This window comes from Nicotiana tabacum, chromosome 6 (assembly GCF_000715075.1).
Source record: "Nicotiana tabacum cultivar K326 chromosome 6, ASM71507v2, whole genome shotgun sequence".
Lineage (NCBI taxonomy): Eukaryota > Viridiplantae > Streptophyta > Magnoliopsida > Solanales > Solanaceae > Nicotiana > Nicotiana tabacum.
The window spans coordinates 216,592,631-216,618,839 of NC_134085.1; the positions used below are offsets into that span (position 1 = coordinate 216,592,631).

Consider the following 26,209-nt stretch of genomic DNA (forward strand, 5'->3'; position numbering starts at 1 on the left):
TGAGCCGAGGGTCTTTCGAAAATAGCCTCTCTACTCCTCCGAGGTAGGGGTAAGGTCTGCGTACACACTACCCTCCCCAGACCCCACTAGTTGGATTACACTGGGTTGTTGTTGTTGTTGTTGTAAGTTAGTCGTCGTTAAAAAAATAATTAATAAATATAGACTATGATATACGTAATTAATATATAGTATATATGTATATTTGGTTTGGGAATATGAATATTTTTTGTGGAATGGCTAAATGTATAACTTTTCCACACTGGTGGCCAAAAGCCTACCAAAACCCAATGAGAAAGCCCAAAACCACACCAGCTTAGCTCAGAGCTGTGGCAGTAGCAGTAGCAGAGAGGGTTTAACAATCCGCCATAGCCGTCTCCCTTTCTCACATAGTACAGATAGTGAAAATACGTAGACTCACATCCCCATTAACATGCCTCCACCTTCGAACACTGATCCGCCGTTGTATTTCTTCATCGGCAACGAATCAATCCTACCACCTTCCCTGTTCCCAATTCTCCCTTTCCAAAACCCAGATTTTCACTTCATCACTGCCCCATGACCCATTTCCGTTTTCACTATATTGCACCAGTTTTAAACCCTTTTCATCCCAATCTGAAGATCCTGTAAAGGATCAAGAAGAAACAATTGCTCAGTCTATATCGTCTGAGCTTGTCAAAGAACTGGACGCGGAATCTCTCTCCATTCCAGAAAGACTCGATCTTTCTTTCTCCCACATAACGTTAATGCCTTCCCTGATCCTTACCACACTCAATCTTTCCCCAGATGCTGGCCGAACTGTTTTAGGGTTTTTCAAATAGGTTAAATCCAAAGAAAGTTTCAATCTTGATGATGAAGTTCTATCTTTCTTTGTGGATTATTTTGGACGGAGAAAGGATTTTAAAGCTGCAAATGATGTGCTTACTGATGGCCGAAGGGTAACCGGTTTTAAGACGTTTGAGTCCATGGTTGATGGGCTTGTACGGGTCGGGAGGCCCACTCAAGCAATGACATTTTTTTAAAACATGGCAAAAGATTATGGGTTAGTTAGGGATTTAAATTCTTTGAAGTTGGTTATTTCTAGGTTGTGTGAGCATGGTTTTGCTAGTTATACTGAGAAAATAGTGAAGAATTTAGCTAATGAATTTTTCCCTGATGAATATGTATGTGATATGTTGATAAGGGGTTGGTGTGTTGATGGGAAACTTGATGAGGCGCAGAGGTTAGCTGGGGAGATGTATAGAGGAGGGTTTGAAATTGGTACTGCAACATATAAATTCTTGATTGTGTTTGTAAGCTTTGTAGGAAAAACGATCCATTTCGGCTTCAATCCGAGGCAGAGAATGTGTTGGTGGAAATGGAAGAGAAGGGTGTTCCTAGAGATGTGGAAACCTTTAATGTGTTGATCACTAACTTGTGTAAGATCAGGAAAACAGAGGATGCTATGAATCTATTTTATAGGATGAGGCAATGGGGTTGTTCTCCGAGATGACTTTTTTGACACTTATTAAGAGCTTGTACCAGGCTGTAAGGATTGGAGAGGACGACAAGATGATTGATAGAATGAAATCTGCAGGTTTTGGGGATGCACTTGATAAGAAGGCCTATTATGAACTGTTGAAAATATTATGTGGGATTGAGAGAATTGATCATGCTATGATTGTCTTTGCAAAGATAAAAGAGGATGGTCACAAACCGGGGTTAAAGACTTATGATTTGTTGATGGGAAAGTTGGTTGCTCATAATCGTGTTGACAAAGCAAATGCCCTTTACAAGGAAGCTGAGAACAATGGATTGCCAGTTGAGCCAAAGGCCTATATGGTGAATCCTAGATATACAAAGAAGAAACCGACATCTGTGAAGAAGGAGAAGAAACAGGAGACACTGCCTGAGAAAATGGCTAGAAAGAGGAGAAAGCTAAAGACAATTCGCCTGAGTTTTGTGAAGAAACCTAGGAAAATGCAGCGCCGAGCATATTGATCCCTTCCGAGCATATTGATCCCTTTGTATCTGAGATTTTGAGAGAGTTTTTCAAGTGGTATGCTGAAAAGTCCCCCCCCCCCCCCCCCATTGTTTTGATATAACTGGACAACATTAGAAATAAAAAAATTGATTCGCAGCACTGGACGCTCCTTTTTTTTTTTGCATTTAAGATTTGTAACTGATGAACCAATTTATATTTTTGTATCTCATAAATCCATCTTGAACTAAAGATCGAACTTGCTGTCATATCTCCTTTTGCATAACAAAGTCCTAACATTCTTCTATGCTTCGGATGGACTTGAGTATTTATATTCTCTTGTAACGGATAAATCTAAATTACTTGTGACTAGATTAATTGGCAATTGTTGGCGTTGAATTCATCATGCATTTGTCTGTATTGGCACGCATATTTTGTGCTGGTTTATTGGAGTCGGATGCAAGAATATGATGTTCAATATAGATCATGGAGATCCTCACCCTCAGGTGCCCTTTGGTCTAAAGTTGTTTCTTCTAGCATATTTTGCATATTACTTTTTCCCCTCTGCTAGCAATTAGATTGTTTATTGACCGACTCTGACCCAAAATCCATATCTTCATATGTCCCTTATGGTGCTTTATCGTTGGGTAAGTTTTGTAAATGCGCGCAGTTAAGTCCGATTCTTTTTAGGAAAGCAGGAGTTCCACCAAAGAATTCTTTTTGTTTTGGAGATAAATAATGGCGTGCCTGCAAAATTAGTTTTTTGGAGGAGGGAACTGATGATTTGCATGGTATTCTTTGTATTTGGTAACTCTTTAGAAAACTTAGGTCATGTGTTTCTTGCTATGCAAGATTGCTTGATATTCCTGCCAATCAAGAGGTTTTCATACTATTGTAGACATTTTGTTATATTTGCAGAATTTGCCCTTACAAATGAGACATGTAGAATCTGAATCGAAAGACATCATAATAGGAGTCATCTTCACATCTAAGTGAATTACCTTATCAGGATTTGTGTTGCATGATCATGGACAACCTGGTAATGGAAGCACTGAATGGATGGAAAATATTCAATATAATGTGGTTGAATATAGTGAAAATGCTGCAGATTATTGTGGATGGACCATGGAAAATTAACAGGGAATTTGGAGGATTTGTCTTACTAAGCACATATGAAGTGTGATGACTCAAATATAGGATTGCGTATAAGGAAATGCTTTGCACATAAATATCTGCATTTTGGATATATGTGACTAAAATTTCAGGATATTATAACTTTGAGCGATCATCCTGCTGCTATTACAAAGTACTTGAGGACAAACTCCAGCGGAGTCATAAACACTTAAGTGATTTCTTTCCATTTGTTTAAGTTTTAGTGGATAAAGTTACTAGGTACCCGTTGTTGGTGGGAGGTGGTAGTTATTCCATGAAATTAGTCGAGATAGGCGCAAGTTGCACCACAGTTATAAAAAAAAAGGAGGATAATGTTCAATTAGATCAGAGTTAAGCTAGATTGGTACTTGGTAGCATTGTGGAGGAAGCAAATATCTAACTAATTTCTTCTCATCTGATTAGTCTTGGTGGGCAGAGTTATCCGATACTTATATTGTTATGAGGTGGCAGGCACTTGGTGAATTAGTCGAGGGACGCACAAACTGTGTTGCACACCATCTTCTAATAGAGTATATATAAAAAAGATACCATTATAATCTACTTTCAAATTGAAATTGCTAATTTTGACCAGAAAAAAAAAGCAAAGAAAGATGACAAGCACTCAATACAAATTGGGCAAACAACTTTAAGAAATGTAATACTCCTACTAGTTTATTTAGGTAATACATTTTTTCTTGAAACATAAATTTATATTATATGAGTCAACTCATTTTTAAGCCGCTCATTAATTTTCAACCCGTATTTTTTAATCTGAAATATGAGCGAGTTTGATTTCTATATGTATTTGTTCAATTCATTTTCCACCACTCAAACCCAACTTAACACGCCCAGCCCAGGCGCCACTTACCACTACCCTTCACAGTCAGGTATCATAACAAAAGAATTTTATGCTTCTTGCATCTCAGATTTGTGCCAAGTGTCTCATCTTAATGGAATTTTTCTCCCAAATTTAAACGAAAATTTTATTTAAGAGCAGAAAGATGTGTCAAAGTATTTAAAATTTATTGATCAGACAGGTAGAGGGCGACCTAAGAAGTATTGGGGAGAGGTGATCAGACAGAACATGGCGCGACTTAGGATTACTGAGGACATAGCCCTTGACAGGGAATTATGGAGGTCGAGCATTAAGGTTATAGGTTAGGAGAGAGTGTGAATATTTCTACAGCACAATAGAGTGATACTAGCCAGTTAGGAGTTAGACTAAGAATGTCATTGGTCGTCTATTGATGCAGGGTTCCTGCTAGTTTTACTATACCAACCATCTATTTCGTATTTCGTATTCTGAATTTCATATCTCTTATATTGTTGTTATTTTATTATGCATTTTTATGGTATTAATATATCGACTCCTGTTGCTTTTTTTTGAGCCGAGGGTCTCGTGGAAACAGTCTCTCTACCCTTCAGGGTAAGGATAAGATTTGCGTACATATTACCCTCCCCAGACCCTACTTATGGGATTATACTGAGTTGTTGTTGTTGATCACTCCATATAATTGTAAGCTAATGTAAAGTAATGACCAGCGTTTTCATTGACAGGCAATATAATATATCTTTTTGGTGCTATTTGTATATCTTTTGTGTGTGCGTTTGTTTTTTCCTTTCTCATTTCCCCCCCTGTATTGGTTCATCAATTTAATTTCATTTTGACACAGTTCTTTGCGTGTTGAAATAAAAGCACGTATTATACGTTTCCAGATACATACAATTTTCAATTTACAATTTACAATTCACAAATATTTTCTTGGGGAAGTGAGAGTCTGTGTCTTGCCAAAAAGCAACTGAATAGAAGTTTCTATAAAGAAACGAAAATTGACAACCGTAATAATTTTTTATAAAGCTATTTCTTAATGAAGTTGCATTGCATTAATTTCCTTTCTAAGCCCAAAAAAAGCCATGAGGCATGTGAATTAGCCTTCCAAGTCAAGTAACTACAGAAATCAATGTAGTGGTAAATACTCTTTTATTCTTAGTTAGAGGTTTCGAGTTGAGTCTTGAAGATAGAGCCGCTTTTGTTAAGGAGTCTTTACCCCACAATGTGGGAAGTCTTGGTGTGAATTCGAATTTAATCGAGCTCCAAGGTGAATACCGAGTACCGGAAAATAAACAAAAACAAAATAAAACTATCAGGAACGAAAAGAGAAAGAAGATTATGCTAACACGTCAGCTCTACTAACCACTTTTGAGTGCTTTTAACCTAAATAAATGATCCAGTTTAGAACGTCATTAATCATAATCATTTGCACATATAATGGCCAATTATATTCCACGAAGTATTCCCATTCAAAATCATTTAAGTTATGATAAGTCAATCACTTATACATGTTGCAGTTTCACAAATATTAAACTCTTAGATATATCATATTACACTTAAAAAGAAAAAATAACACAAGATCAATCACTACTTTTTAAAGTGAATTTCATAATCTGCCCTGAAAATCTTGTACTTCACTACATGGTTGAACACATGAAGTTATGACAAAAAAAGAACGCGGAAAGTCAATCTAAAATAATTTTTACTTGGACAATTATTCCCTTGCCGAATTTCCCTAGATTTTTCCCATACTGAACTAGTTAATTTTAATTAAAAGCAATCACTTTTTTTTAAATCTCTTATTTTAAATCTCGTTTGGTAGGAGGTATTAAAAAAAATAATGCAAGCATTAGATTTGTGCATTACTAATATCTTGTTTGTTATATTTTTTAAATATGTGTATAACTAATGCTTGTGTTAGTTATACATCATACTTGATATTATCCTATGTATAAGTAATCAAGGGCGGATCTACCATGTAAAACATGGTTCACGTGAACCCGTGGTCCTCGAATTAAAGTATAGATATTATGTATATATTTAGTGAAAATAGGTATATATACTTGATGGAACCCATGGTCAAAAGAGACCAAGTGGTGCATTGGTTTTGGTCTCTTATTTCCAATAGCCTAAGGTCAGGGAATCAAATCCATCAAATCCCCTGCCAACGTTTTTGTTTAATTTTTTTATTAAAAAGTAATAGTGCACCCATCCTCTGGAAATCCTAGATCTGCCTCTGTAAGTAATACATAGAAAATCATGACATTAGTAATACCAAGACTATTAATGCATGCATTAGTATGGTTAAAGATAAAATTATCCTTAAAGTCCCTTAAATCTAGAGAATATGGAGGGCATTATTATACAACAACAACAACAACCCAGTATAATCTCACTTAATGGGGTCTGGGGAGAGTAGTGTGTACGCAGACCTTACACCTACCCTGGGGTAGAGAGGCTGTTTCCAAATAGACCCTCGACATCCTTCCCTCCAAGAACTTCCCACCTTGCTCTTGGGTAGACTCGAACTCACAACCTCTTGGTTGGAAGTGGATGTTGCTTACCATCAGAACAACCCCTCTTGTCTATGGAGGGCATTATTATAAACAACTATTTTTCTTAAATATTATGTAATGCATTCTAATTTTTAATGCATCACACCAAACAGTAGATAAGAAATAATATTTGTATAACGAATGCTTGCATTACTAATCTCTGCATTACTAAGACACTTTATTCCGCACTATTCTTATACACCCAACCAAACAACCCCTTAAATCTTCAACAAGATAAACAAGGTTGACAAGGTAAATAAATGTGAAGCACCTCTCCCCTCAATTCCTTTTTCCGTCAAACAAGATTTCTTTTTCTTTTTCTGCAACTCTTTTCCCAAAATTACAACAAAGGGCTGGCAATTTGTCCTTTCTTTTTCCTCTATTGGAAAGGTTCCTTTTTGTTTTTCCCTCTTATTGCCGTGGCATTTAATGGAAACCTGAAAATTCCTTTAAAAGCTACAATACAACAACAACAACGACCCAGTATAATTCCACAAGTGGGGTCTGAGGAGGTAATATGTACGCAGACCTTACCTCTACCCGAAGGGTAGAGAGACTGTTTTCAGGAGATCCTCGGCTCAAAAAAGCAATAGGAGATGATATATTAGTACCATAAAAATTTAAAAGCTACAATCAGTGTTCCAAATTAAAATCATAATCTCAAAGAAAAATTAAATATTGTGCTAATCTGGTGACAGTTGGCTCAATAAAGACTATTTCGCCCCTTCCCTTTAATTAACACAGTTTACAAAAGGCTAATTCCTTGCCATTACAACATTTTAATTCCCTTCCATCTTCTTTCTCTCTCCTACTCTGCCAACCTGCATTCCCCCACACAAAATATTTGTCACTCTTCCCAACTCCAAAAATTCAGAAATACTCGACCATTTTTGCTTTTAAACTCAACAATGGAGGTTTGCCTTAGTTCCAGCTCAAGATCAATCACTAAATTTGGCAATTTTATTATTCTGATCGCTTTCTTGATCTCTCTAATATGCTTTAAATCTATAGGTGAGTACTCAATGTGTCATTCCCTCCGTCAACTAATGAAATTTTCCCTAAAAAGTATATAACATTCCTTCTTATTTTTTATTATGCTAAGGTGTTTTGCAGAATCAACCTGACTAAGTTGTTCTTTGTTCTTCCTTTTCTTTTATTGTGGGTGAGTCATAAAAGTAAAAAAAAAAAAAAAAGAAGAAGAAGAAGAAGAAGAAGAAGAAGATTTTTTGGCATTGGTGTAGTTGTTTTGATTTTAAGTTTTTGGTCAAAGATAGTTTGGATATTCGAGTTTTGAGTGTGGTTTGGTTTATTGACGGAACAAGAATGTCTTGCACGTTGATGTGCATGCTAAGCTTTGGTTACTCTGCAGCACAGTAGAAGACTCTAGAACATTTTGACCTTCTTATAAAAGACTTTATTGTTAATTTCTAGTATTATCTTTTTAATATTATGCATCGACATTCCCCCATTGTTTTAGTCAGGTTCTCTGCATCTTGTTTGTTTTGTTCCTTGTTTTGTTTTAAGTTTGTCGAACAGGAAGATGGTGGTATTTATCTTACTTTTTTATTTGAAGCAAAATCTGTTTCCATGCCTTTAAGTTAATTTTACCTAGGACTATTAAATTCACCTACTTTTTAAGTCAACCAATTGTATTCTAGCAATCTGATATGTATTCATTAAATTGTGACTTTACTGAATTTTGTTTAGATTGATTAGTTAGTTCACATTGTTGATATTAGATTCACCTACATAATCTCAGATTTGTCATATTATATTTACCTCTGACTGTTACACTTATAATGCTTGGGACATCAAAATTGTGCAATCTGTTACTGTGGCTATATGCATTTTTTGTTGGCTAAGTTGACGAGTTAGTTCAGGTTACTGATTGTTGTTAGCTCAGTTATAAGGATGAGTTCTAGAAATTTTGTTTGTCTCTATGAAGAACAAATTTTGGGATATGGAATAAACTCCAAGAAATAGTAGAAATTAAACCACTACTAACACTATTTGTTTGGTGTCCTTTCCCCCTCTGTTTCTAGAGCTCGCGTAAAGAAGTTAACTGTTTGCTGAATATTGTTGCAGATGCTTATGATGCACTCGATCCAAATGGAAATATTACCATCAAGTGGGATATCATATCTTGGACTCCAGATGGATATAATGTGAGTGTATTTGCTCTTATTTTACTAGTGAAATATCCTTCAACGTCAGGAAAGGGAGATATGACTCTATCTAGAAGGATCGTCATTTCAAATATATCATTATCTCATTTCCAATCTAATTGGATTGCCATTCAGGGATTTCGTTTTGATCCCTCACTCCTCATGAAGAAACATAGATGAATATATCTTTCCTTTTGTGTTTTGTCTGAAACATGATAGGACACACACATCTTAAAGGTCCCCTCTTATCTCACTTCCACAGAATAAACAACCTAACCTCAGGGTGGTTCAAGTATTTAATTCTGTTCTTTACCAATATAAAATGCTACAATAGCCTTAATGGCAATGATGTGCTCTAATTTCATTAGCTCTTTCTGCAGAGTACATCGGTCCCTTATATAATCTTTCCTATCTGAGCATTTTTTTAGAGAGGTACACTGTATTAATCAAAAACACAAAGGCTGTGCTGGTCCATATTTTCAATCTAAGCATATTTTATATATCAAAGGTTTTAGGACCCATAAGACTACACTTAAGTTGATATGTTTGTTTTTATAAGTTTCTCTGAGTGCATCATTTCCTTGTCTATTTGAATTAGTGCAACATGGAAGTTCAAATTTTTTTCTTTTTTTTCCTTTTTATCTAGTAGCAAAATCACTCATCACTTAAAATACCATCCAGAGTGCTTGACCCAAAGAGTATTTTCTCCCCTGAATTATGCAGGCTGTTGTTACAATATATAACTTCCAAAAGTATCGTCATATTCAAGCACCAGGATGGCAACTCGGTTGGACATGGGCCAAAAAAGAGGTAATTTGGAGTGCAACGGGAAGTCAAGCCACAGAGCAAGGAGACTGTTCAAAATTCAAGGGAAATATTCCTCATTGCTGCAAAAGGGACCCAACCATTGTTGATTTGCTGCCAGGAACTCCGTATAACCAGCAAACTGCAAATTGTTGCAAAGGTGGAGTAATTAGCTCATGGGTTCAAGATCCACAGAAAGCTGTGAGCTCATTCCAGCTCGGTGTTGGTCAAGCAGGAACAAGCAACAAGACAGTGAGGTTGCCGAAAAACTTTACCCTCAAGGCACCAGGACCTGGATATACTTGTGGACCTGCGAAGAAGGGGAAACCAAGCAAGTTTCCAACACCAGATGGAAGAAGGGTCACTCAAGCTTTGAGTAAGTTATAGTGGATTATCAAGCTATGAGTATGCAAGAAAAACTTTTTTCAGTGGTTGCATGTTTTCTTTTTCAATTAACTATATTGTTATTTCTATTCCATTCCTTTAGTTTCTCAAGACACTAATGACATGACACATCGGTATAAGACGCCTACCTTTTGACCATGAAATTTGTTTTATTTTTTTCTACTAGCGAGTGGTATAATCATTTTACTTGTATCTTTTTTTCCTTGCAGTGACTTGGAATGTTACTTGCACGTATTCACAGTTCCTAGCTCAGAAGACACCTACCTGTTGTGTCTCACTCTCCTCCTTCTACAATGACACCATTGTGAACTGCCCAACATGCGCCTGTGGTTGCAAAAATAACATAACACAACCTGGAACATGTGTAGAGTGAGTGGACGCTATCTTTAATCTCAAAGTCTCCCTTTCTTTTTCATTTTAGCTTCAGGAACTTCTTAATATTCATAAGATATTTTTATGCTCTCTGACAGACCGGACTCTCCATATTTAGCTTCAGCACTTGTAAGCTCAGGGAAAAATGATTACAATCCTCTGGTTCGATGTACTGAGCATATGTGTCCAATTCGAGTTCATTGGCATATTAAGACCAACTATAAAGAATATTGGAGGGTAAAACTCACCATACAAAATTTTAACTACAGAATGAACTATTCCCAGTGGAATCTTGTTGTTCAGCACCCCAACTTTGACAATCTCACCCAGATATTCAGCTTTAATTATGAGCCACTGGTCTCGTATGGTTCCATTAGTGAGTAATCTTTCCCCTTGATAAGTTAATACAACTTTTTATATACATTTGAGCTTTCTAACTGATTTTCTTTTAATTGATCTTTTACAGATGATACTGCTATGTTTTGGGGAATCAAATTTTACAATGATTTGCTAATGCAGGGTGGACCTTTTGGAAATGTGCAATCAGAGATCATATTTCAGAAGGATAAATCGAGGTTCACCTTTGAAAAGGGATGGGCTTTCCCTCGAAGGGTTTACTTTAATGGGGACAACTGTGTTATGCCACCTCCGGATGCCTATCCTTACCTACCAAATGCTAGTGCCCATAGTGCCCTCGCTCTACTTCACTCTCTGACAGCAGTTTTGGTGTCTCTGATTCTACTATATTCACACACCTTGTAATATTGTAAGAAAGAAATAGAACTAAGGATTGTCATTGCTTCCAAAAGAGAGAATTTTCTACCCTTGTTTATATCAACCTGGATGCCTTCAGTAAATTTAAAGGCATCATTTTTGCAACTTCAGTCCAAGGTTCCCAAATGTGAAGGTGTACTTGTGATTTTGTAGATGTAACTATTGGCTTGCTGTGTTCCAGTTCAATTGCATTGAGATTTAACAGATGAATTGTATATCTTTGAGAATTGTAACCCTTTATGATAATGCATCAGTGCCCTACATCTTGAAAAATTTGATGTACACTATTGAATGATGTTGAGAAAGATTTGGCAGAAAGCTAGAATCTTATACATAAGTGAAATGAAATGCTATCTCCAGATATACGACAAAAATAGACAGGTGCAATCTCACTGTTCTTTCTACATGCATGCAATACAAACCAACCTAAGCAAGCTCTTTCATTGATGGAATACAGTCTAATATTATCAGAAGGGCCAGCAGATTCTGTTGTTGCTTCTGTCCTAGAAATGTTTTTGCCATTACCAGGTTAGGAAAATCATCAAAATCATGCAAATTACAGTGCTTGAAAATGAAAATGGTCGTTTTTCAGTAAAGTTGGGCAAAGTTGGGTATGAATCCGGAGGAGGGAGTTTGCATTCAGCTCCATTGAAGTAGACTCTGCGGGGAAATCCCCATCCAGACTTTAGTGTAAATGACTCCTTATCTTTTTGCATAAGCACCTCAGACTGAACATTCCCCGCAGGTCCAGCTTCCATCAAGAGATCATTGTAAAATTTCATGCCATAGAACATGCCAGTATCATCTGTGTATCAAGCATGATCGTTAAGTTCAGTTCAGTTTTTTTCTGTACGAAATTAAGAATGAGAAAAAAAGTACTAAATTCGCATTCATATGCACTCACTAACGGATTGGTATGGCACGAGAGGCTTGTAGTTGAAGCTGAAAACTTGAGTTACATTGTTGAGATTAGGATGTTGTGCAACAAGTGTCCATTGTGTATAGTTCAATCTGTAGTTGAAGTTAGTGATAGCAATCTTGACTCGCCAATAATCCTTGTAATTGATCTTAACGTGCCAGTGAACGCGTATTGGGCACATGTGGTGGGTGCATTGCAGCAATGGCTCATTATCCTTTCTTGGAGTGTTTATTCCCTTCTTTTTCAGTTTCTCTGAGTCGCTCCTGCATCATCAGAATCCCAGTAGACTGATTAGCAATTGTTAGTGGAAAAGCTCAACTTTTGCAATTACAAAACTTCAAGATCAGTGTTTTAAAAGGCGTTTTCGGGGCGAGGCGCACCAAAAATGCCCCAGGGCGATGGTGTGGGGCGAAAGTATGCAATTCGGGGTGTACGCCTGGGCGATCGAGGCGTACCCGGGCATTCGGGGCGTACGTCCGGACGTTTGAGGCACGTTTTTTTAGTGAGGTGTAAGCCCCAGAGATTTTTGCAAATTAAAACAAAATTTGTTGCATAAGTCCTTTATGTAATATCCAAATTCTCAAAATTCAGCTTGGTAATTACTCAAAAGTTTTAAAAAGGAACTAAAATGTATTAAATTTAAAAGTCAAAGACCTTTTTTTATTGGTTGAAGGTCTTTCCCAATTGTTTATTTTGTACGTTAGTCTGCTAATATCTCCCAAAAGCAACGAATACTCAATTTTTTTTTTACAAATACAAAGAGAACTTCATTCTCCTTCATTGCAGCAAATTCAAAGTTCAAATTGCAGGTTAATCATCCTTTTTGTTCCTCCATATAGAATACTTTATTCTTTTCAACTCAAGTTACTTGAGCTTCTAAGTAGCCTATAATAGATTGTTTTGACTAGTTTTTTGTGGGGATGAAGCACATCTCTCTCTCTCTATATATATATATATATATAACTACAATAAAATAATATAACTACAGTAAATATTTATAAACATGTAAAATTGCATAAAAAATGAAAAAACTGTAAATATGTATATATCATATTATATATATATATATATCACATATTTATATTGTATATATCATATTATATATATATATATATATCACATATTATATATATAATATATATATATAATATATATATTATATATATATATATATATCACATATTTATAGTTTTTTTCATTTTTATGCAATTTTACATGTTTATAAATATTTACTGTAGTTATATTATTTTATAAAAATATTAAAAATTATTATACCTATGGGGCTTACGCCCCGTTCCTCGGGGCTTACGCCTCGCTGAGGCATATGTAAAATGTCTCGCCTTACGCCCACGCCTTTTAAGACACTGTTCAAGATTTGAGAATTTGTTTTTCTCCATTTCAATACAGTTCCACTGAAAAGAATACCTACATGATACAGTTGTGTTTACGGTTGCAACCACAAGCACAGGTTGGGCAAGGAGTGATGGTGTCGTTGTAGAAAGTTGAGAAAGAAACACAACAACTCGGGTACTTGGACGCCAGAAACTGAGAATAGGTGCATGTCACATTCCAGGTCACTGCAATTAATTTTTTCATCAACCTGATTGTTTATTTATTTAACTTTTCCAAACTGACAAAATGGAATTAATGCCCTTCTTGAAATGACCGAAAACAGAGAAAAAAATAGGGAAACTTACTCAATGCTTGAGTTTTTCTCCTGTGATCTGCAGTGAGGAAAACAGTGGATGGAACTATCTTAGCAGGGCCACAAGTGTAGCCTGGTCCTGGACCAAGCAGACTGAAATTCTTGGGCAATTTCACCGTCTTGTTTGATGTTCCAGCAAGTCCAACACTAATCTGAAAGGAAGAAACTGACTCGGAAGGATCTTCGCCCCAAGATGCCATAACACCACCTTTGCAGCAATTGCTGAACTGTTGGTTGTAAGGAACTCCAGGAAGCAAGTCCAGAATTACAGGGTCCCTCTTGCAACAATGTGGTACGTTTCCTTTAAACTTAGAGCAGTCACCTTGCTCTGTTGCTTGTGCTCCCACAATTGACCATATCACTTCTTTCTTTGCCCAGTTCCATCCTAATGTCCATCCCGGGCTCATAATGTGCCGATACATTTGGAAATTATTCATTGTTACTACAGCCTGGATGAATTTTTCACATTGTCAATTACTCGTATAATCTTTCGTGACATGATATTGTTTTAAGAAAATACTTACTACATAGCCATCTGGTGTCCAAGACATGACATCCCATTTTATTGTGATGTTACCAAATGGATCCAATGGATCAAATGCATCTGAAGGTAGAAAAGAATATGTAATTGATTACCAAAGAACAAAGAGAAAGAGGCTATTATAATACACAATTTCCTATCTATAGGTATGTACTGTACCTGCATGAGGCAAGATAGCAGACAAGACGAATGCGAAGAAGATCAGCTTTGCTAGAGGAAATAAGAGGAGGAGTTGCCATTGATTGGAACAATCTTTTCCCTCAAAAGACATTCCTTTCTGAGACATCTTTAGTCTCATATGTCTTTAAGGATCTTATGTTATTTCTAAAAGAATGAAGTTGGAGTATTAAAAGAGAGGGATTTTAAGCAGAAGATAAATTCATGTTGATGCTACACCTAATGGTTGTTGGGTGTTTTATGCCATAATATCATTTTCCCAACCCCACTCTATAATACTCTCACCTATGAAAAGTTGTGAAAGGCGGGAGAAAATGGGACATTTGAACGCAATAGCTAAGCAGTCATTTCCTAGGTGGGATATATTATCACTTCTGATTAGTGACTTCACTGGCCCTTTATAGTAGATGTTACGTCTTAATTGCTCTTGATTATGTATAACAAAATTATTAACCTCCACCCCTTCCCTTAAAAACGCAAAAAACTACTACCCTGTAACAGTATAAGAATCCGAATTTGATGAGAATATTAAGCAATCATTATCTATAACAGTCCACAACCGCAACTTGCAGTTGTAAAACGTATTCGAAGAGCAGAGTTTTTTTTTTCTTGTATGTCTTCCCTTTTGTATTGGGAAAAAACTGAGTCTGAATATTGAAGATGACGTGTCATGACACGTGGACTGGTCAAAAGGTCAAAACGCAATAAATAACCAAGAGGCACGGGCGACAACAGATATGGGGAAAAGAAAGCAACATAGGTGTGGACCGTTACTAAAATAGGTACGAGTCTCGTACCTATTCGAGTCATTTAAAGATCAAAGATCGGAAGATGTTGAAGATACGAATCTGATGACGTAAAAGCGTCTAAATACAACATTAAATATCAAATACGTTAGAGAATCTGAATTAAATAGAAATGATTGTGTAACATTTCTTTTAAATGTCATTTATTGCTCATAATTGCCTCATTAAGACAAAGGCATTACATCTTCTCCTAGAATCAACTATAAAAGGAGAAGGACTCAACATCTGTAAGGACACGAAATATTATTGAGATTACACTGAAATACAAAATTACTTATTACTTTATTATTCTCAGAAATCTTCTATTATTTTCGTCTCCAGATTATCAGTAACCCGAATTTCTCTTTATTTCTAGTTTTGATCAAAGACTCAGATTTTTAGTTAAACACCTTTCAACTTAATTTAATATTCTTGGGAGCATTATACATCGTTAAGAGCAGGATAGCTGTGTCAAGGATGTTTTTCAAATTGAAGAAATCCTAGCACGTGAGCTCGGATGCCTCGGTAAAAATTGATATCTATAAGAAAAGTTGGACGATTTCAGTGTGCTTGATTAAGCACCTTATTTTTCATTATAACTCTTCACAAGTTCTGGAAATTGTCAAGTGTATTGTAATACTCATTAATACATTCCTGTTCTTCAATATTTATCACCAAATACCACCACAGGCTAAGAATACCAAGAGAAACAGAAGAACCACAGTTGGGCAACACTCTTTATCCGGAAGAATTTGGAACAAACGGCTAAGATTCAGGAGATGGCATCACACAGTTATTGCCGTTGAAGTAAACCCTCCGAGGGAAAGCCCAACCTTTCCTTAGTGTAAGTTTGTTTCCATCCTTCTCAAGTGTTAAATCTGACTGGACATTTCCTTTTGGTCCAGCTTGCATCAGGACATCATTAAATGACTTTCTCCCATAAAACATGGCAGTATCATCTGCATAATTAGAATATCATCAGCCCGATGAACGCCTTGATGGATAATAACCAAAGAATATGTCTTTTTTATTCATATGAATCAAATAAAGAGATAGAGGGCATACTAATCGATTGATAAGGCATGAGACGCTTGTATGCAAATCTGGAAACTTTGGTAGCATTGTTGAAATTTGGATGTTGAACAACGAGTGTCCACTGTGTGTAGTTGAATTGGTAATTGAAGTTTGTGATGGTGATCTTCACTCTATAATACTTCTTGTGGTTTGATTTCACATGCCAGTGCACTTTGATAGGGCACATGTGTTTTGTACATTGCAGCACTGGCTTATTTACTTTCTTTGGCGCATTTACTCCCTCTCCACTCGGTGTCTTCCTGCAATTACACTTGTTCGTTATTTTTATAGCTACTTAACGAGGCCAATTGTTACTTGTTTAAATGTGTTATGCGCATCAGTACCTTCATAAGAGAGAAAAGTATCGACTACTAGTACTTAATATAAAGCTCTGAACAATGGGAAATGCATATCTTACATGACACAGTTGCTGCTATTCTGGCAGCCACAAGAACACGAAGGGCAAGGTGTGATACTTCTATTGGGAAAAGAAGACAAGGAGACGCAACATGTTGGTCTCGGGGAGGCTAAGAACTGAGAGTAAGTGCATATCACTCTCCATGTCACTGCACATCGAGCCAAAATATTCAGGCTGTTAGAGACAGACTTAGCCAACACTATTTACTTTCATTCTTCGGTTAGAACTATCGAAAATCAAACTTACTCATTGCCTTTGTCATTCGTCTACCATTAGGCATGATGAAAATAGTGGGAGCAATGATTTTAGCAGGACCACAGGTATATCCAGGTCCTGGAGCGCGCAAAGTGAAATTCTTGGGAAGTTTGACAGTTCTGTTTGTAGTCCCAGCAGAGCCAACACTAATCTGAAATGCAGAGACAGCAGCAGAAGGGTCTTTTCCCCACGAATCCAAAACACCACCCTTGCAGCAGTTAGCAATTTGCTGGTTAAAAGGGGTATTTGGCAACAAGTCAACAATGCTAGGATTTTTATCACAACTGTGAGGAATGTTAGTTCGAAACTTTGAACAATCCCCTTGATCAGTAGCTTGTGCTCCCAGCATGGACCAAATTACCTCATTCTTTGCCCATGTCCATCCTAAAGTCCATCCAGGGCTCATTATCGGACGATACATTTGGTAATTGTTCATTGTCACCACTGCCTGAAAAATTTCAAGAATTCATGTACCAAAAATCTAAAACTGCCTATTAAAATTTGAATAACATAATGGTACCAATATATTTACCACATAACCATCAGGAGTCCAAGAAAGCACATCCCATTTGATTGTTATGTTTCCATTTGGATCCAATGCGTCAAAGGCAGCTGCGATAGAAAGTAAGAAACTCAATTAATTAGATTACAGATTTTATCAGTAAACAAGAATCACTCCAATTGAATTTTGAATGTAAAGAGCTACTACTTGAATATATAATGAAATACCTGCACCAGAACATAGCACAAAAAGGAGAAACATTAAGTTATAAGAGTTCCAGGAAATCTTGCACTCCATTGTGTAAAACTAATCCAAATATCTCGAGAAGATAGAAGAGCTTAACTTCAGCAGCAACTGAATACTGATGATGGAAATATAAGACGAATAGTCTGCTTACTTGTAATAGTGAGCTATAAAATTATTCTAAATAGTTTAACAAAAAGAGGAATAGTGCTTTGAACGTGTAAAAAAGGACGGGAGAAAAAAATTTGAACAAGTCACATAGAGGTTACTTCCTAGAAACAGACTCTAGAATTATTTAAAACTGCAACTCCACTTTCTTGGTTTTTATATGATATTGTCGAACTCCAACTTTGAATTTGTTTTGGATGAAGACTTATTACTATATTAATATTGCTAGAAATGCCTCAAAAAGAAACTTAATAGTATGTTATTTGCATTATTCAACGAAATAGAACGAGTGGCTAGTTCGCACTAAAATAAACTCCTATATAACTCAAAATTGAATTCAATAGATAATTTTACTTTTTGAAAGTTTCCAAGAGGCAATAACGTAAAAGAAGATGAAGAAATCACTTAAATAGAGTTTATGAATTAGAGGATTAAGCAACTTATAAACGCTTTCTTAAACAAGTTAAAGAATTTGCATTGAAGTTAGATCAAAATCTTTATAAATAATGTGTTGATTTGTTTCTAGTTCATCATATTGAGAACTATTATATGCAAATGGGAAAATGCCACTAAAGATGGTCATGTGCTAAGATATGATGTCAAATTGGAAAGCGTTCTTGCTTGATCTCCATCCATGTCCAATAGAAACGTATGATCCAAAATCCATATCTGGACATGAGTCAATTAATTCTAAGGAATTATACATAAAACTGAATCTCCTAAAACCAAAAGAAAAAAAATTGAACTATTGTCTGATCCAACTACCACTTAGTTTCTCATTGTGTTGTATACTACTATAAGTTAAATTGACCAAATTCCAGCGAAGCATGCGGGATATCGAAGATTTTAACAGCCTAAAATATTCTATTAAACTGAAAATATCAAAGGGAAGAAAAAAGAAGGTCGATGTTGTTGCGGAAGCCAAATGTATATAGTGTGAATAAGTCATAACTACTATACCAAAAATTATGACAGCCACCAAATAATAAATAAGACAATAAAGCAACAATAAAAGGAACACCAGAATTTACGAGGTTCGGCTAATTTTGCCTACTCCTCGGACACAACCAATATTTTATTCCACTCCAAAATACAAGTGAAATAATACTAAAGAGAGAAGATACAAATGCCTTAAGAAGATAAGAAGGCAAATGAGAGGTGTGTTTAAATCCTAAACATTAAGCCTTCTTTTATAGGAGGAAAATCCCCCCAACTCTTCTTTTCCCACCGATGTGGGACAAAATTATTTGCCAAACTTAACAAATCTCCACCTTGACAAAATTCCACATCTTCAATTTTCTCTCAATAACAAATTTTGATTGTGTCTTCATCTTCAATCTTCAGTTTTCAACAATGTTGATCAAATCCAAACAATGTTGAAACTTGACCGCAGTCACCACCTTTGTCAGCATATCAGCAGGATTCTCCGTAGTATGAATTTTCTTCACCGTGACTCCACCTTCTTCTATGATTTCTCGTACGAAATGATACCGAACATCAATGTGCTTCGTCCTTGCATGATAAACTTGGTTCTTCGCTAATTGAATAGCACTTTGACTATCACAAAAAAATTGTGATACCTTTTTGTTCAACACCAAGCTCCTTTAGGAATCCTTGAAGCCAAATTGTCTCCTTCACAGCCTCTGTAATAGCCATGTACTCTGCCTCTGTTGTAGACAAAGCAATTGTTGACTGCAAAGTAGACTTCCAACTAACTGGTGCCTTTGCAAAAGTAAACACATAACCAGTAGTTGATCTTCGTTTGTCCAGATCACCCGCAAAATCTGAGTCACAATATCCAACTACAGACTGATTGTCTTCCTGCTCAAAAACTAACCCGACATCTACAGTATTATGAATATACCGTAGAATCCACTTCACAGCTTGTCAATGCTCCTTCCCTGGATTGTGCATATATCTGCTAATAACTCCAACAACTTGTGAAATGTCAGGCCTTGTGCAAACCATTGCATACATCAAGCTACCAACAACATTTGCGTATGGTACCTTTGACATATACTCTCGCTCAGTTTCATCCATTGGTGACATAGTAGTACTTAGCTTAAAATGGGAAGCAAGTGGAGTACTAACTGGCTTAGTCTTGTCATCTATGCCAAAACATTGAAGTACTCTCTTCAAATATTCTTTCTGAGATAAACAGAGTTTCTTTGAACGTCTATCTCTAATTATCTCCATGCCAAGAATTTTCTTTGCCTCACCCAAATCCTTCATCTCGAACTCCTTCTTCAGTTGAATCTTCAACTTATCAATTTCTTCCGAATTCTTGGAAGCTATCAACATATCATCAACATATAGGAGAAGATATACAAAAGAACCATCTTTAAGCTTGTGCAAATACACACAATGATCGTATTTGTTTCTCTTGTACCCTTGCCGCAATATAAACTCGTCAAATCGCTTGTACCATTGTCTAGAAGATTGTTTCAATCCGTACAACGACTTTTCAAGTTTGCACACCATATTGTCTTTTCCAGCAACTTTGAATCCTTCTGGCTGAGTCATGTAGATTTCCTCCTCCAAGTTTCCATATAAAAACGCAGTTTTTACATCCATCTGAACTAGTTCCAAATCCAATTGTGCTACCAAAGCCAACATAATTCTAATGGAGGAATGTTTTACAACTGGAGAAAACACTTCATTGTAATCAATTCCCTCCTTTTGAGCATATCCTTTAGCCACCAATCTTGCTTTGTAGCGAACATCTACTTGGTTAGGAAATTCTTCTTTCTTTGCAAATACCCATTTGCACCCAATTGCTTTCTTTCCCTTCGGGAGATTGGCCAATCTCCATGTATGATTCTGATGAAGGGACTGTATTTCATCATTCATGGCAATCCTTCACTTATCTTCTTCTGAACTTTGGACAGCGTCTTTATAAGTGGTAGGAACATCATCAGCTACAATTGAGGTTGCACAAGCAACCGTCTCTATGAGACGAACAAGTTTCGTTATTGTTCTTTTTGGCCTGCTGGTTGCTATTGATTCAAGTTGTTGTTGAGGTTCCTGAGTTGGAATCTCCTCTACTGGCTCTCCTTCCAGAGGGTAATCTTCATTTGTTTCCTCATTTGCTTCTTGTGTAGGAAAAATAAATTTTCCCTCAAACTCCACCTGCTTAGAAGCACCTTCATTTTATTTGGTATCTTCTGTTACCTTATTTACCATAGCAGATTCATCAAAGGTAACATCCCTGCTGAATATTACTTTCTTTGTTATAGGACACCATAAGCGATATCCTTTGACTCCAGAAGTAATTCCCATAAAAATAGCCTTCTTTTCCCTTGGATCCAATTTTGACTCTGTCACATGATAATATGCAGTTGAGCCAAACACGTGCAAAGAGTCATAATCTACACCAGGCTTTTCATACCATTTTTTAAATGGTGTCTTGCCATCAACAGCAGCAGATGGTAAGCGATTAATGAGGTGGCATGCATATGTAACTACCTCAGCCCAAATTTTTTTGCCCAAGCCAGCATTGGACAACATACACCGTACCTTCTCCAGCAAGGTCCGGTTCATACGTTCTGCCACTCCATTCTGTTGTGGTATATGTCTAACAGTGAAGTGTCGGACGATGCCATCATTTTCACAGACCTTATTGAAATGATCATTTTTGTATTCACCTCCATTGTCTGTGCGAATACACTTGATCCTCCTGCCTGTTTGATTTTCCACCATCGTCTTCCATTTGAGAAAAATTTCCAGCACTTCATCTTTGTTTTTCATTGTATACACCCACACTCTTCGAGAAAAATCATCAACAAAGGTTACAAAATAGTGCTTCCCACCCAATGAAGGTGTTTTGGAAGGACCCCAAACATCAGAGTGTACATAATCCAAAATGCCTTTTAGTATTATGGATCGTTGTACCAAATTTAACCCTTGTCTGTTTTCCTTTAACACAATGCTCACAAAACTCCAAGTTGCAAGCCTTGACTCCCTTTAACAATCCTTAATCTGATAGAGTTTTCAAGGATTTTCCTCCAGCATGTCCCAAGCGCATGTGACATAGCCTGGTTGCTTCTGTTTCTTTGTCGTCACTGGATGTCATTGTCGCTGTCCCAATAACTGTACTGCCACAATAGCGGTACATATTATTATTCTTCCGATTAGCCTTCATTACCACTAGTGCACCTGAGCATACTCTCATCACTCCATTTTCTGCAATGATTTTGAACCCTTTTGATTCTAGGGCTCCCATAGAGATGAGATTCTTCTTGAAGTCTGGTACATCGAACATCTGGTAATGTTCTGATCATTCCATCGTGGTTCCTTAATCGTATTGAACCAATCCATATGAGGTAAGAGGGCTGTTATCCGCTGTGTGAATGATTCCATATTCTCCTTCTTGAAAATCCACGAACCAGTCCCTGTTGGGACACATATGATAGCTACAAGCCGAGTCCATCAACAATATGTATGATGATGTTGATGACTCTGTTGTAACTAATGAGAAGTCTGAATCATCACAATCAGCTACATTTGAATCCATAATGGCCTTTCCATTATTATATTTGGCCTTATTCTTCAACTTCAGAGAGTCTTTCTTCCAGTGCCCTTTTTCTCGACAAAAGGCACATTCATCTTTGCTGGGTCTGGATCTTGACTTGGATCTTCTCTTCTTTGTCCTCGTTTGATTTTGAGGATGACCCCTCACAAACAGTGCTTCTCCTTCTTCGCCCTTTTGTTTTTCTTGCTTTCTTTGTTCATAGCTATACAAAACCGAACAAACTTCTCTGAGAGAAACTTCGTCATTTCCATGGAGTAGAGTAGTTTCAAGGTGCTCGTACTCATCAGGAAGTGACGCCAACAACATCAAGGCCAAGTCACCATCATCATAAGTTGTATCCATATTTTGCAAATCTGTGACCAACTTATTGAAACTGGTGATATGTTCATTCATCGTGGTACCAGGAACATAGGTGAAGTGAAACAGTCTCTTCTTCATATACAATTTATTTTGACTGTTTTTCTTCAAAAATTTATCCTCCAGTGCTTTCCATAATTTACTTGCAGAAGTTTCCTTTGTGTATGGATATTTCTACTCTCTAGCAAGGTAGGATCGAATGGTACCGCAAGCAACACGGTTGATAATTCTCCAATTTTCTTCTCCAATAACATCTAGTCTTTTTTCTTCAATGGCAAGATCTAGCCCTTGTTGAAAAAGGACATCTAGAACCTCGCCTTGCCACATCCCAAAGTGTCCTGATCCGTCAAAAATTTCTACCGCAAATTTCGCATTTGACACAATTCTTGTCATAAGCGAAGATGCCAACGATGACATATTATTGACACTTGATGTAGATTCTTCTTGTTTATTGTCTCTCATTTTGACACAAATATTATTTAATAGCTGACGACACAAATCAAGATTATTTCCTTTCTGGTGTGGAAGATCAGACTAAGCTGCAACCACAGAGCATACTAAGACAGAACCTTGACACAGTTACCAAGATATATCTTTTCTGATGTAGAAGATCATATTATGCTGCAACCACAGAGCATACTTAGACAGTACCTTGACTTTGATACCAATTGTTGCGGAAGACAAATGTATATAGTGTGAATAAGTCACAACTACTATACCAAAAATTATGACAGACATCAAATAATAAATAAGACAATAAAGCAACAATAAAAGGAACACCAGAATTTACGAGGTTCGGCTAATTTTGCCTACTCCTCGGACACAACCAATATTTTATTCCACTCCAAAATACAAGTGAAATAATACTAAAGAGAGAAGATACAAATGCCTTAAGAAGATAAGAAGGCAAATGAGAGGTGTGTTTAAATTCTAAACATTAAGCCTTCTTTTATAGGGAAAAAATCCCCCAACTCTTCTTTTCCCACCGACATGGGACAAAATTATTTGCCAAACTTAACAGATATTATATGCCTCGTAGGTTACTGAATTAAATTATTCGTTTCTTTTCCTTCACCCGTTCCTAAAGGATACACGTTACTTCTCCTCCATCGAGGGAACTCATGTGCTCCTTCATTCGAATAATACTGTATTCATCTGTTCCAGTATAAAAAAATAATTAAACACACTAAAAAACTAAGGGTCAATATATATATGTATGTATAATATATATGTATGTATGTCTATCCCAGTATGTGATACTATTTAAGAAAACAAGTACTTCTTTTATCCCAGTATGTGATACTATTTTGTATTTAATCCGTACCAAAAAAGAATGATATCTTTTTATGCTTATTAACAATTTAATGTTAAACTTTTCATGTTACTCTTAGTAAAATAATTTATAACCACAAAAGTGTGTATGGCTTAATCTCAAAAAAATTTCTTTTTTTCTTAAACCTCATACCTCTAGCTAATCAAATACTCTTACATATTTTGGGACGAGGGTATAGTAACATAAGATCGCTCCCCATGTAATTGTGCGCACAATATGCTCTTAATGCACATATCGACATGAAATATGTATACTTACAAATAGAAAAAAGTCAAAGATATCGATGTACTTTTAAAAATTCACGTTTATTAAACGACTAAGATTTTATTTTTTTGATAATACAATTATATTAACTTTTTTAATATCTTCAACTTTATGTTCGATTAAAAGCTTTAATAGCAAATTGGAATTTTCGTTGGTAACTTTTAAACATACCCTAGTAGGAGCCCTGGCTATACAACCTGGGTCTCATCCTTTGTCAAAAAGCTAAAATGGTCCAATCGTAGTAGAACGAAGAAAAAACATGTTCAATGGGTACAGCAATTTTTAGGCCCACCGACTAGGACAGCCTTTGAATTTTTTTCCAAAAGTAAATTTGCTTAACTGATTGGATCAAAAATTCATTATTCCACATGTCATTTTCATATTGGGTTTACCGATTACAATCTCCTATTGGCTGTTTTGACGAAAGTTTAGGTTCCAAGGAAGAAAAAGTTAAGCTCTATGCTCCGAGTATAAAAATATATCTACACAATCGAACTAGGATAATTATTTAATATTTACATGTAAATACAACAACAACAACAACAATAACTCAGTGTAATCCCGCAAGTGGGATCTGGGGATGGTAATATGTACGCAGACCTTACCTCTACCCGAGGGGCTGAGAAGTTGTTTCCAGGAGACCCTCGGCTCAAAGAGGCAACAAGAGACACTATATTAGTACTATCAATAGATTCATAATAAAATAACATAAAATGTCATAAAATCCATAACATAACATAAATACCATAAAATAACAAAGTAACAGCAATATAAGAGATATAGGAAATACGAGAAAGATGTAAGGTATACTAATACACAACAGATAAAGTCCATCATCAGTAGTTGATCAATAGCATCCTAAGACTAATTCCTAACTGGCTAGTCTCACTCTAGTGAGCTGTAAAAAAGACATCACAATTTCCCCTAACCTACAACCTTAATGCTCGATCTCCATAATTCCCTGTTTAGGGCCATGTCCTCAGTAACCCTAAGTCGCGCCATATCCTGCCTGATCACCTCTCCCCAATACTTCTTAGGTCTCCCTCTACCTCTCCTCGTACCCACCATAGCCAGTCGCTCATACATTCTCACCGGTGCATCAGTGTTCCTCCTCTGAATGTGCCTGAACCATCTGAGTCTTGCTTCCCGCATCTTGTCCTCCATGGGGGCCACACCCACCTTCTCTCGAATATCTTCATTTCTAATCTTATCCTTCCTTGTATGCCCGCACATCCACCTCAACATCCTCATCTCTGCAACTTTCATCCTCTGGATGTGTGAGATTTTCACCGGCCAACACTCGGTCCCATACAACATAGCAGGCCTAACCACTGCCCTATAAAATTTACCTTTCAGTAACGGTGGCACTTTCTTGTCACACAGGACTCCCGTCGCTAACCTCCATTTCATTCACCTCACCCCTATACGGTGTGTGACATGTAAATACATAAATAAATATTATGCAGTGAAACCTCGTTATAACAGTTTTGTTTCTTCCGAATATTTTTGGATGTTATAGAGAATTGTTGTTATATATAACATATATTATAACATAACATGAAAATTGATTTCGGAAAAACTTGGCTTTTATGGTGAAATGTTGTTATATATGGATGTTGTTATAGAGAGATCTGACTGTATTCAGGTAAAAATAATAATTAATCTCCTATTACAATTTAAAATTAAGACCACTTTGATCTGAAACAAGAAAGGCGACGCAACGGCATAATCGGTAAAAGCGGAGCTAGAATTTGAAACTTATGAGTTACTATTGGGTTTTAGTTGTTTTAAGTTATTGAGTTCTAAATTAATACTTTGTAATTATTCAATAAATTTCTCAAAGAGGAATATAAGATTTACACCAAACATACCAAGTTCAGCCGGTGATAACTGATTGAATCGTGGAAGTTGTTACATCTTT

At 36.4% G+C, this 26,209-nt stretch overlaps 3 protein-coding genes and 1 pseudogene across 3 annotated transcripts; 2 read left to right on the forward strand and 2 right to left on the reverse strand.

Annotated features, from left to right (window-relative positions):
• The first annotated feature begins 359 nt into the window (after window positions 1-359).
• On the forward strand, window positions 360-2,119 carry LOC107807975 (small ribosomal subunit protein mL104 (rPPR9)-like; annotated as a pseudogene).
• Window positions 2,120-7,256: 5,137 nt separating this feature from the next.
• On the forward strand, window positions 7,257-11,226 carry LOC107808148 (COBRA-like protein 1). Its single transcript, XM_016632671.2, has 6 exons — window positions 7,257-7,507; window positions 8,582-8,661; window positions 9,385-9,841; window positions 10,080-10,239; window positions 10,341-10,618; window positions 10,709-11,226. Exons 1-6 carry the CDS (start codon window positions 7,405-7,407, stop codon window positions 11,002-11,004), a joined length of 1,374 nt encoding a protein of 457 aa, XP_016488157.1. The 5' UTR covers window positions 7,257-7,404; the 3' UTR covers window positions 11,005-11,226.
• An 82-nt stretch (window positions 11,227-11,308) lies between these two features.
• LOC107808065 (COBRA-like protein 4) lies at window positions 11,309-14,515 on the reverse strand. The gene is made up of 6 exons (XM_016632579.2): window positions 14,341-14,515; window positions 14,165-14,244; window positions 13,633-14,089; window positions 13,365-13,512; window positions 11,921-12,198; window positions 11,309-11,821 (listed from the first exon to the last, which is right to left on the reverse strand). Exons 1-6 carry the CDS (start codon window positions 14,477-14,479, stop codon window positions 11,538-11,540), a joined length of 1,386 nt encoding a protein of 461 aa, XP_016488065.1. The 5' UTR covers window positions 14,480-14,515; the 3' UTR covers window positions 11,309-11,537.
• Window positions 14,516-15,753: 1,238 nt separating this feature from the next.
• Window positions 15,754-17,827, reverse strand: LOC107808222 (COBRA-like protein 4). The gene is made up of 6 exons (XM_016632756.2): window positions 17,620-17,827; window positions 17,423-17,502; window positions 16,882-17,338; window positions 16,636-16,783; window positions 16,209-16,477; window positions 15,754-16,102 (listed from the first exon to the last, which is right to left on the reverse strand). Exons 1-6 carry the CDS (start codon window positions 17,687-17,689, stop codon window positions 15,909-15,911), a joined length of 1,218 nt encoding a protein of 405 aa, XP_016488242.1. The 5' UTR covers window positions 17,690-17,827; the 3' UTR covers window positions 15,754-15,908.
• Window positions 17,828-26,209: the final 8,382 nt, after the last annotated feature.